The sequence below is a fragment of the Poecile atricapillus genome, chromosome 20 (assembly GCF_030490865.1).
Source record: "Poecile atricapillus isolate bPoeAtr1 chromosome 20, bPoeAtr1.hap1, whole genome shotgun sequence".
Classification (NCBI taxonomy): domain Eukaryota; kingdom Metazoa; phylum Chordata; class Aves; order Passeriformes; family Paridae; genus Poecile; species Poecile atricapillus.
In genome coordinates, this window is record NC_081268.1 from 4092587 (window position 1) to 4105287 (window position 12701).

The following is a 12701-nucleotide window of genomic DNA, read 5'->3' on the forward strand; positions in this document are numbered from 1 at the left end:
AAATACATGTATTCACACAGGGTTTTGGTTTGGGTTTTTAGCAGTTCCCTCCCTTTCTGCTGCAGATCTGTTTGTTTGTACACAGCTATTTTGGTAAAATTTCCCACAAGTTAGGTCTGTGTTTACTTTTTGCCTTCATCTAATCAGCAGCTCACAGGGTAAGTTGATGTTCTATATTTAGTTCAGATATTCAGTGGAGATGATTAGGAGTGTATTAAAGCAGAGGGTTTTGGGTTTTTCCTATGATATCTCCCTGGTTTTCATTCCTGTGTTGTTGCAGCTTCTGTCTGTGCTCATATTTCTCTGTTCAACCACAAAGTGTATGTCAGAGTATTTATATGGCTTTCTAAACATATTTGAAATAATTTGCCTCTAGAAAGTGATTGTGGTCTGTTTGACATGAGAGGAGTAGCTGCAGTCCTGATGTGAGCTGAAATATCCAATGTTTATGGAAGATGACATAGCAAAGCTGTTTACCATATGCTACACGAGGCACAGTGATACTGGGCTATTTTTACCTCTGCAGTTTGCAGAGGGAAAACCAGAATACAATAATGCAATTTATGTATTCTCTATTTCAAATGTGCCTTTGAGAGAGAACATGACAGCACTGTCTGAACCAGGTCATGGGATATAACACCAGTTATTATTTGAGCGTGAATCTCTAAACTTTGGTACAAAACTGAGGTCAAAACCAGTCAGGTGCATGTAGTAAGAGGCATAATAAGACATTTATGAAATTCAGAGTGCTGGTCACTTCAAATTGGGCTGTTTCTGGTGACACCTTTCACTCAGAGCAGTTCATAGCATCTGTCTCTGCCCCTTCTTTCGTTTTCCTGGATTGAGGTCTTTTGGCAGCTGTCGTTCGCTCTTCATTACGGGATTTCAGACTGCCCATTGCGCCAGAGCAGAGCCCTGTGAGCTGACTTGGTGCCAGGCAGCATGGGTCTAGAGACAATGCAGTTCAGTTTACATGGAGCTGGAAGCTATGGATTTAACAGCTTGCATCAGTGCATTCATGGGAGTCTGCATTACATCCTAACTGTACTCCCTGGCCAGATTCTTAGGTGGCTCCGACTGTTTTCTTGACATGAAGATGCTCTCTGAGCCAGCTAAAGCAAGAGCTAGTTCCATGAAGCTTGCTGTGTCTCTGCAGGCTTTGAATTTGAGAATTGCTATTCCACTGTCTCTTGGGTCTTGAACTGTGCCCATCTCCAAGACAAATACAGGAACAAAGTCAATGGGGTAAAGAGCTTGAGTTTAAATATTGTCCACAGAAGAAGTGTCTTAACCTGCCTGCTTCAAAAATCTGTATTTACAGCCTGCCCTCTCTCTTCAGTTTGCTCTAGGTTGTATGGTTGCACCCTGGAAATGGGATGTCAGTCCCATTCAGGGAGCATAAAGGAAGAAAGAAAATCTCCCCGTTGCTGCCACAGTGACAGCGAGTGAGAGCCCGAGCAGGAAGATGTCGACAGTCACGTCAGCGATCCAGGCTCCTCAGGGCCCTGTGAATCCACCACCTCCAGAGGTGACTAATCCAAATAAACCTGGCAGGAAGACCAACCAACTGCAATATATGCAAAATGTTGTGGTGAAGACATTGTGGAAGCATCAGTTTGCTTGGCCTTTCTACCAGCCTGTTGATGCAATTAAACTGAATTTGCCGGTATGTATCTGTCGTCTTGTCAGTCTAGAAAGCTTTGTGTTGGTCAGATCAGTTTTGGGATTGCTTAGAGTGGAAATATCAGTGCCTGGGATGGTGTTGTGCTCAGCCAGTGGCTTCATGTGCAGCAAGAGAGGCTTTGGTGCTCTAATCCAGAACAAGAAAAGGACACTTCACAGCCCTGCAGCATCTCCAGGCTAATCACAAACTCTGTAGGTGCTTCAGACCAGCCCAGGGAGAAACTGGATTAACAGGTGGAAACCTTTTAAAGGCCAAAATGCTCTTAAAATTAGAGACTGAAATTTTGAGTACAGTTTTAGCCAGCCCTGATAAACTTCTGTAAGTGTCAGAGGCAGCCTCTTAAAAGGAGAGGCAGTAATGCCCATTCCCTGACTGGAGGTTGTATGTTTTGGAGTCAGGTTTGTAACAATGGTGAGACTAAAAGGATAAAAGTTAGAATATAAATGAATATATATTTACATTTACAATTTCCACAAAATTTGGGGGGGGATGTTTCTTAGGAGAGGGGATGAAGAGAAAGCAGGGGTTAGAGGAGGACATGAATCAGGAAATGTAACATCTGCCTTGTTTTTCCAACAGGATTATCACAAAATAATAAAAAACCCCATGGACATGGGGACAATCAAGAAGCGCCTGGAACACAACTATTACTGGAGTGCCAGTGAATGTATGCAGGATTTCAACACCATGTTTACAAACTGTTACATTTATAACAAGGTAAAAAAACCCAGAAAAGCCTTTAGAAACACCCACCTACCCCTGTTACAGTGCAGGTTTTGAACAGGGCCAGCTCCAGGCCCTCCTTGAAAGGATTTGACATGCCACTAATTGCAACCACGTTACTTGAAATGCACAAAGCTGTCCTTGTGCTGCCTCTTTCTTCCCCCAGACTAGTTACAATGGCAAATATGCCTTTTAATTATATGTAGATTTCTGTTCTGGGGTTATGCAGCAAGTTTTTACTCCTTTTATTTTCAGTTTTATGGGATGAGCTGCACTCAATGCAGTGGTCTGCAGGTGTTGTGAGGTGCTTTAATGCTGTGTGTTAGACTGTCTGGCATTAAATAGTATTTGTTAGCAACAGAAAGGCGTTCAAGAACCATAATTGTGTCTTTGGACTCTGTCTCCATAAATCTGTTTATATTTACACACATTTAGATTGCTTATTATTATTATTTTGGGTTTGGCTTGTTCGCCCTTTTGTTAGGTTGTTAAAATTCTTTGTGTTCTGTTTTCTCCAGCCGTTTGTCATCATAGACCCAGACTGGAGAACAGCTGAAATAAACAAATTAATTAGTTTGAGCCACAGAATGTGTGTTTAGCCTCTTCTTTTGGACCTGCTGGCAAGCAGGGAAGGACAGCTCATCCGTTCCAGTTTGCTGCTTCCACACTGCTGCACAGGGTACTGGTTTATCAGGCTCCTACTGAAGTCCTGATAATTCTCTGGATGCAGCACGCTTAGGGGCTGTAATTACTGCATGCTAGAACAGAATAGAAGAGCAGGAGAGTGGCAAGCAAGGAGAGAGAAGAGCTAATCTGTTTATTGTCAGCATTTGAATACCATAATTTTTATTTGAAGGGCATCAGTGTTTTCTAAGCCTGATCTTCAACATCGCTGCTTCAGATACGTGAATGATACAACAAAGGCTCATACTCTTCTTTGTGCAGCCCACAGATGACATTGTACTCATGGCCCAAGCCCTGGAGAAGATATTTCTGCAGAAGGTTGCCCAGATGCCTCAGGAGGAGGTGGAATTGCTACCCCCAGTTCCTAAAGGCAAAGGTCGCAAGCCCTCAGCAGGCACACAGAGCACAGGTATGGATCCATCCAGGGATAGGGAATGCTGGGAGCTGTTCCTGAGGCCTGACCCACCTTCCAAGCTGCTGGACTTTGCAGATGGTGAAGAGGCTGGGAAGGGAGAGTGTGGTCTCACAGTTAAAGCAGTGGGGAGGAAAGCGTGAGACGTCTGGGTGATGCTCACTCAGGGTTTCAGGGCTTGTCTGTCTCAAGGCCACCCTGCATTTGTCACACCAATCTTGCCATCTGTGACTTGCCCATCCTGGCAGCACTTCACTGAGGGAGGCAGTGCTGGTGCTTCTCTATGCAAGGAGGAAACTAAGGCAAGAAAAAAGAAGGTAGTCAGAAATGGCATGGAAAGTCTTCACACCATTTGGGTTTACACAGCTCACCCTGGGTCCTGGCAGAAATCTGACACAGCAGAGACTTGGACTCAAATTTTGATAATTCCCTAAACCCTGTGCATTTTTCTTTTGCACACATGGTTACAACATTGTAAAATTAAAGAATTTATTAAACCATTGCAAAAGGCTCTGTAGACCACTGCATATCAGTGGAAAAGTTTGGTTCAGTTTACCTAGAATTGATTTTAAATGGATTTAGGACTAAAACATCCAAGCATAGTAAAACAGTTCATAAAGGACCTTGTGTGGGCTGAGTTAAATGATTGCTGGTTGGTTGTTTTTTGTTTTTTTTCTCCAAACAAGGTCTAATTGTTGCTCTGGGAAAGTCAATTATTCCTCTGTTTTCACACGTTTCAGGTGCTAAATGGAGCTATAACTTTATCCAAGCTCAGAGAAATTAATGATGATGTATCTTTTGATAGAACATAGAAGGAGGATTGCTGCTTTCATTATTAGGTAGTAGGTTTGTCCCCCTTAACCTTATACCAGTGGGCAGGTTTTTAGCAATGCAGGTGTAGCATCACAGACATTGAGGCCATCAGGAGGCTTAAGCTTTACTGAGAATCATAAAATACAGAGTTGGAAGGGATCCCCAGGAATCACTGAGCCCAACTCCTGTCCCTGCACAGTAAAATCCCAAGAATCTGTGCACTTGTGGCAAACCTGCAGTGCTTTGGGCTCCTGTGTGCTCACATGGCTTGGGCAGTGGTTGTTGCCATTTGCATGGTGTGAACATCCATCTTCCATCCCCTGCTCTTTTGCTGAGCTCTGGGAGCATCCAAGGGGTGAAGACTGTCCCAGAGCAACACACGCTCTGTGCGAAAAGCTGGGATTATTTTGCTTGTGGCCGATCTAAACCCATGGTACAAGGACTCAGATCAGAGAATGCTCACTTTTGTTGTACCCTGGGTGTAACAGCAAATCACACTGTGTCCTTTGTGCTCTCCCTGGCATCCCTTTGCTGAGTCCAGCAGCATCAGTTTGCTCCCAGTACGCTCTGAGCTTAACCACCAGCACCTTTCCCCTCTTGTTTGACAGGAGCTCAGCAAGCCGTGGCCGTGTCTTCCGTGTCCCCGCCGGCCCCGTTCCAGAACGTCCCTCCAGCCGTGTCTCAGACACCCGTCATCGCTGCCACCCCCGTGCCAACCATCACCGCCAATGTCCCTCCTGTCGCCGCCCCAGCCGCCGCCGCCCCGCCGCCGCCCGCCGCTCCGATCATGCCCGTGGTGCCTCCCACGCCCCCGGTCGTCAAGGTAAATCCGGCCAGTTCTTCAGCAGGAGCAGGGCTGCACTGCCAGCCCTTGCTGCTGGCTCCCTACGGTCCTGCTTTCATCCTTGGGTGTTGAGTTGGAGAGGCTTGAGAGCAATTCTGCCGGTTTTCACACGGTCCAGCCAAGGTGATGTCACCTGTGTTTGCTGCAGCTCAGTTCCAGCCTCTCCTTTCACAGCCTTTCCCTGAGCTGCTGTTCCAGGGTTCTTGAAATTCTCCCCTTTTTACACCAGATCTCTCAGAGCATCTCTTCCCTCTGTAACTGAGCTCCTGATTTTGCTGAGGCTGTTCCTTTAAGGCTTGCAGGCTCCAGCATTAGGAATGTTCCTCTCTGCTTTCAACCAGTTCAAGACAAGCCTGTCACTCCAGTTGGAGGAGACTGATGTTGCCTGCAGGTTTTGGGTGCATTAGTTCTGACTTCCTGAGTAATCTTTTGGGAGTTGTCACTGGTGTTTTATTATTTATTATGTTAATTTATGGGTAAATGAAGACATTACCTAAATAATTGAAGTTTTCTTAGCAAGCAGTGTATTGCTTTAAAAATGATGAAAGCATAGCTCAGAGAAAGCTGGGGATCTTTTTATCTAAACTGTGGAATTAACTGCAACAGTTTTGGTTGTGAGGTTGCTTGGACCAGCAGAGGCACTGAATTGTTTTGCTTTTTAACCCAATAATTTGGGAATTGCTAGAGAAATTGTAAGTCAGATATTGCAGCTAAGCTGTCCTCCTTAGAAACCTGTCTCATATTTCAGATTCTGTCCAAATAACTTTCTTCTGAGAATCAATTTAATTTTAAAACTCAAGGATGAACCCAGAAGTGAGTTTGCCAAATACACTGCAAAATTAATTCTGCTTGAGATTTACTTAAGATTTCCCTTAGATTTCTCTAAGGAACTTTTTCTTCCCTATCTCCCTCTCCAGAGAAATAAATCCTTCAGAGGAGTACAAGAGAACTGATTGGACAGTCACAGCTGGAATTTATGTGAGAGTGTTTGTATGCTTAAGGCAAAAATCTACCTTAGCACCCGCTACATACAGGGGGAGTGAGGGCTCATGGGTCTTTGGTGATTAATAAGCTTTGGTTCAGAACTTACAGCCTTATCCTGCCACTGGGGACTCAGACATGTGGCTAAGTTATGACACTTGCTCAGTCCCAATGCATCAGCTGAGCTGCAGTAATGGACTGTACCCTCTCTTTTCCTTTGGCAAACACCAGGTAAGAGTCCTGCCTTCCATCTAAGGGAAACATCACATTTTGCAGCATGGTTGGGCTTGGGTTGGAGCCGTGTGAATGGTTGGTTACTGTGGCTCAGGTGATGTGCAGTGTTGCAGCCTCTGGTCACAAATCCCATTTAACCCAGTGAAAGAACTGGTTTGTTTCTGTGTGAGGACAGGCAGAACCGAGGATGAGCTGTGCTGGGGTTTCTGCTGGGCACGTACTCACAGAGCCTGTCCCTCTGCTGTTTCAGAAAAAGGGAGTGAAGCGGAAAGCAGACACCACCACCCCCACCACCTCTGCCATCACTGCCAGCAGGAGCGAGTCCCCCACGCCCCTCTCGGACCCCAAACAGGCCAAAATCATCGCACGCAGGGAGAGTGGCGGCCGCCCCATCAAACCACCAAAGAAAGACCTGGAAGATGGAGAGGTCCCTCAGCACGCAGGGAAGAAGGGCAAACTCTCTGAGCACCTCAAGTACTGTGACAGCATCCTCAAGGAGATGCTCTCCAAGAAGCACGCAGCCTATGCGTGGCCCTTTTACAAGCCCGTGGATGCAGAGGCCTTGGAATTACATGACTATCATGACATTATCAAACACCCCATGGATCTCAGTACTGTGAAAGTACGTCCTCATTTTCCACCTCATTTTGCAGGGGGTCCCTCTGGTTGCAGAGGGCTCCTTGGTGGGACGGGGAAGGGGAAAGGGTGGAAACTGAACCTGTTTGGATGCCAGCTGGATATTTTTATATTTTGTTTCCTTCCCCTCTCCCTTTTTTGCTATAACCCAGGACAGTTTTTTTCCCTGCCCTGCAGAGCAGTTGTACACAAAGCAAAGTACAATGGCATCTTCTCCTCTTTGTGGATAGTCCAGGTATTTAACTGGTGTTCTTAGGGTTGTGTTGCAGTCTGAGAAGAGGAGGTGCTTTATTTCGTAGGATTCAATTGATGGTATCCCATTTCCAGAAGCTGCTGATTACCTACTTGGTGGTGGCAGATCGGCTTACACTGAGCAATTCCAACAGGAATGTGATGGTAGTCAGGGAGATGTGATGGTTTTGTGGTTCATGCTTGGCTACTCAAGTTAACTTAGTATGGTCCAATATTCTTGTTTTTCCCAGTGGGTTTGGAGTTTTGTTGAATCCCTCCATGAAGCAAAGCCATGTCTTTGTAGTTCTCATCTTCTTGTGAGCCAGGCACTGGATTCTGTGTTGATGGAGAGGAGACTTCCATGTACAGGAGGTGAAGATCTTGTTGTTGGCTTTCACTGGCATTGCCAGAAGGGTTTTACTGCCAGCTGAGCCAGTGCCCAGGATTGTCTGAACGCCCAGGTGACAAAAGGGCAGCTGTGGTTGTCCTGTCATATTCCTTGGCAGATCCTGCGTGGTACCTGGGAGCAGCATGTCATACTCTGATATGCCATGCAGCTATCCTAGGGATGCTCTGGGTCTCCAGAGACAGCTGCAGCCTGCTAGTTGAATCCTTAGGTGGTTGCAGGAAGATTAGAGATGGACAGAGTGAAATCCTGACACTCTCAAACCGGTATTTCCATGTGTGCTTAGGTGATTTCTTATTGCAAGAGATCCTTGTCCTGTGTTCTGAAAAATCTAGGTGCAAAGCTGTGATTTCTTGGGTTGGTGACTTCTTCATACTTAAATCTCTTTAAGGTCCTAACTTCATTCTTTTAAAATTGTACACCTCTGCCCCTCTCTGGCAAGTGCAGGTGATATCCTCCCTCTGCACCTGACTAGTGTAGGGGAGAAAATTGGAGACAGGCAAACCCAGTGGAGTCTTTTACACCTAAAGACTCTGGGTTTCTCATTCCACATGGTAGTATTTTTCTTAATAAAGTTGTTTGAAGTGCTGTCTGGTATTGGTTTTTTATGGAGTGTTTTATTGTCATTGCTCTTGGCCTGTAGATCATGGTGTGACTTCTCAGAGATGCAGCTCGTAATACGTTCACTGTGTGGAACAGAAACCTGCCATTTGCAGGCAGTGTCATTTTCCATTGTCAGGGACTTCTTCTGTGACTCTGAAAGGTTTTTAGATTTAATTCTGCCCAAGTGACAATGGCTATGATAAAGCAACACAACTAACAGCCTCCAAACTAACCTGGAAGGCATTGTGTGAGAAAGTAAAACACAATCATTGCTGCAGCTGTAACATACCTTGTCTCTGTTTCTGTGGCTATGTTAGGTTTGATTTTCCTCAGAGAATATCCTTCTCCAGGAGCACTTTTTTCCCTGGCAGAGGTGTCTCCAGGAGGATTTGGAGGTTGTTTTTATTGTGTGTGGTGGAGGAGGCAGGTTGGCTGCTGTGACTGTGCCAGGGATAGGTGAGATGGAGGGGCTGTAGCTGAGCTTGTTGCAGTCAGGAGCAGAGGGATGTGCTGGAATTCTGTGCTGGAGCTTGGACTGAGAATGGGAACAGGTGAAGGGGCAGGATCTGTGAGCTCATCTCCACCTCAATTCTCTTCATCACAGAGACAAGAGACAGGACTTCTTGGAGTAGGAAAGGATGGAAGTGTGAGGAGAGAGAGGCAGCAGCTCTAATTCTCTGTGAGGAGTGGGATGCACTGAGGCTGGAGCTGCTGCTGCCCTGTCCCCAGGCAGGTAGGGACCACTTGCAGAGCATCCCTGTCCCTCTCTGTGGTGCTGGGGGACCTGGAGCACTTCTCCTTCTCCATCCTCTGGCTGCCAGGTCCCAGTAGTGACATGGATGTCTCTGCCTTTGGTTTACTCAGTGGTGAACAAGCAATAAGCCTTGATTTTACCCAGCTCTAAACCCACCACACTGTGCAAGAGGATTTCCACTGGGTGTTTGCTTTAGGAATAAAGCACTTCCTCCAGGGATGTAACTCTGCTCACCCCTTAATTTTCCTGCCCTGAACTGCTGTATTTTCAGAGCAGCTGAGTTCAGGGTCTTAAAAGACATTCTTTGTGTCCTCTGTGGGCAGGACAAGACTTACCTTAGAGCAAGGGACATATTAGGTATGAGGAAACAGATTTATGAACAGTGAAGGTGATTAAACACTTGATTGAGGGGAAGAATGAGATTGCTGTGGCAGATGCTGTCTGTGGGACAGAGGATGGGTGAGCTGTTCTGCCTGTACCTCTGCCAGCCCTGCCTGTCTCCTGATCTCCAGTTGTAAATGTAATCACTTTTTTTTTCTGTAAGCAGCTGGATATCTCTAAGTGTATTCATTACAAGATATTCCAGCCCACCTATTTAAAGTGCTTTTCTTTCTTTTCTTAAGCTAATTATTCTTTATAAGAAAACAAAACAAAACTACACAGATTAAAACTGTAGGGCTAGAAAACTGTTGAGTTTGGATGAAAAGCAAAGCCTCAGACACTGGAATGTATTTCACAGGCAGTAATCAGGCTCTGAGTATGCCAAACAAATATAAAAAGGTCTTTCATGCAGTAAGATGTATTTTAAAATAAACGGGCCCTTTGGTTTGAACATATGTTTTGCTTTGGAATTGGCCTGAGAGGCTATTCAGACAGGAGCACCACAAACCTATTTCCCTTTCTGCCTTTGTGCTGTGCCTTCCAGGCTGTCTCCTGGTTTATTCAGCAGGAAAATGAGGTCTCCTGACAAAAGTTTGACTGATGTCTGGCTGCAGCACAGCAGGGATGTCACCACCCTGCATCAGGTCTCAGAAGCTGAATCCCTGGAGGTGAAATTCTGCCCTTTTCACAAAAACAGCTCCACGAGTTGTTGCAGTGTTTCAAGACAGTTAGAAGGTCAATCACAGCTGTGAAATTTCTGTAGTTCTGTGAGAAATGGGAATTTTGCTTGTGTCAGGGGTAGGTGACAGACCCTGAGCATCCCTGACTGCTGTTGGGATGGGGGATGTTTGTCCCCATCACATCCCCAGCCTGTCTGCCACTCAACCCTTCCCTTCTCTGGGGTTACAGGTGCCCAAGACAGACAAAAGGGAAGCCTGTAAGCACTTGGCAAATAGAGAATTTCTTTAAACTCAGGTCTTTTAAATGCAAATGAAACTTAGTGTTAGCTTCTGGTTCCTTTCAGCAGGAGTAATTGGAGCTAAGGTTTTATACATAGTAGTAATATATGCATAAAATCAATTAAGTGCTAGGAATGCTATAAACTGCTCTCTAAACCCAAGCCACTGAGCCCCAAACAGCAAGAGAAATGTCTGGAAGTGAGAGCTGAAAAATAAGAGAAAGGAACAAGGTACAAATATTTGACATTTATCCTCACTACTCTAGGAAATAACATTATGAGTAGGTTCATAAAGGGTGAAGTCTGTATCCATTTCTTTCAGCTGGACTTTTAAATTAAGAGTGGGAGTTACAGTTTAACTGTAAATGCCTATTTTGCTGTAGGAATTGCAGAGCAAGCCTCCTGTGCTCTGTTAGCAGGAAGTCAGAGTTAGATTTTTGTGATCTTTTCTGCCCTTTCAGATTTACAAGGCAAATTTATCCAAGCATCGGTAGAAATACACTCTTCCAGGTACTCCTGTAATTGTAACTTGCCTGTTAACTCTTGCCCTTTCCATCCTTGATCCTTGTTTCTATTAGTTCCTGATCCATTTTTCTAAATGATTTTTCTAATGATTTCTAAATGTTTTCTGGTAGAATGTGGACTCTGATAGATTTACATTTTATTACTTAGAAAACAAAGCCAATTTAGAGTCTTAATGTTTAAACTGCTATGAAACATCAACTTCTTTGGTTGCCTGGTATTTGTTTGCTTGTTTCATAAAGCCAAAACTCTGAATGTTACTTAAGAACCAATAACCCAAATTAAACTTTCATTCTCTTAGATGGGATTTTTGAGGCTGTTCTGAGGTTCTCATGTCCTTCACACAGTTGCTACAAATGCCTTTTGCTTATGGCTTTTTTTTTCCTTTCCCTTTGGCTTGTTTATTTGCAGAAAAAAATGGACAGTCGGGAATACCAGGATGCACAAGGTTTTGCAGCAGATATTCGGTTAATGTTCTCTAATTGTTACAAGTACAATCCTCCAGACCACGAGGTGGTGGCCATGGCCAGGAAGCTTCAGGTAAAGGTGTTGGCAAATGTATCTTCCAGAGTGTTTTTAGTTCAGGTGCAAGGTGAGATCCAGGTGTGGATCTGCTCTTGGCACCAACAAGGGAGATTCCTCCAGCCCTTGGGAGGAGCCTCATGCTCTCTGCAGGACAGTTGTGCTCTTAACATGGCATGGGCCCAATGCCATGTTCAGCTCCTAAAATATTACAGTCCTTGGTTTTAAAGCAATTGGAGAATTTTCTTGGGCTTTCCAGATGGGTGACCGTATTTTGTATATTCTTATTTACTTGTAGTGCACGACCCTGAGGTATTTAAGAGACCAGAGTGAACTGTTTGTGGCCGAGGCTCCTTTTGTCACCGGTTTTCCTCCTTTTTGCAGGATGTCTTTGAGATGAGGTTTGCAAAAATGCCTGATGAGCCTGCAGAGGCCCCCACTCCACCTCCCCCAACAGCCCCAGTGGTGAGCAAAAGCACAGAGAGCAGCCACAGCAGTGAGGAGAGCTCCTCTGACTCTGACAGCTCTGACTCTGAGGAGGAGCGGGCAACTCGGCTGGCCGAGCTCCAGGAGCAGGTACTGCACCATCCCAGCTGTGTGTCCATGCATTAGACACAGCACAGCAGCAGGAATTGTGTCCTGAAAAATCCCACCTAGGCTTTGACATGCAGGGAAACATTCCCAGTCTAAGGAGAAAAGCATTCAGGTGTGCAATCAGTGCATGTTTGAAGTAACAGTAATTTTCTTTAAGATCATTTTTCTCCATGCTCACACTCTCTCCTTCCTTCTGGGATCCCAGAGTATGAACTGCTTGGTTTTTGGCTTCAGAATATCCTTGCACGTTGGGATGTAGAGGGAAGGGTTTGTGGGGGCAGCAGTTACCTTGCCTTGATGATTTTTTCCCGTTTCCCCCCAGCTGAAAGCCGTCCATGAGCAGCTGGCTGCACTGTCCCAAGCGCCAGTGAACAAACCAAAGAAAAAAAAAGAGAAGAAGGAGAAAGAGAAGAAAAAGAAAGATAAAGAGAAGGAAAAAGAAAAGCACAAAGTTAAAGCTGAGGAGGAGAAGAAACCCAAGGTGGCTCAACCACCAAAACAAACGCAACAGAAGAAAGCCCCAGCTAAGAAAGCGAACAGCACAACCACAGCTAACAGGTGAGAGCCAAGGTACCTTGAGGGGGGAGCCAAGAGCTTCCAGCTCTGTCCTTAATTCCTGGGGAAGCTCAGTAGTTGTTAATTTGCTGCTGAATAATGTTCCCATTCCCAGACTACTCCAGGGAGTCTTTAACTTGGAGCTGGCAGTGGAACCATGGTGT

At 45.3% G+C, this 12701-nt stretch overlaps 1 protein-coding gene across 3 annotated transcripts in view; it reads left to right on the forward strand.

The window, feature by feature from the left end:
* BRD3 (bromodomain containing 3) overlaps positions 1-12701 on the forward strand; it is a 33033-nt gene that overhangs the window by 15829 nt on the left and 4503 nt on the right. For all 3 annotated transcript variants that reach the window (XR_009279170.1, XM_058853456.1, XM_058853455.1), the window contains 8 exons: positions 1340-1666; positions 2264-2401; positions 3353-3500; positions 4925-5139; positions 6626-6997; positions 11278-11406; positions 11773-11964; positions 12305-12540. Coding sequence is in view for 2 of the 3 variants with exons in the window: in XM_058853456.1 (XP_058709439.1) it covers positions 1466-1666; positions 2264-2401; positions 3353-3500; positions 4925-5139; positions 6626-6997; positions 11278-11406; positions 11773-11964; positions 12305-12540 (1631 nt within the window). In the remaining variant the exon portion in view is untranslated. The remainder of the gene's footprint in view (positions 1-1339; positions 1667-2263; positions 2402-3352; positions 3501-4924; positions 5140-6625; positions 6998-11277; positions 11407-11772; positions 11965-12304; positions 12541-12701) is intronic.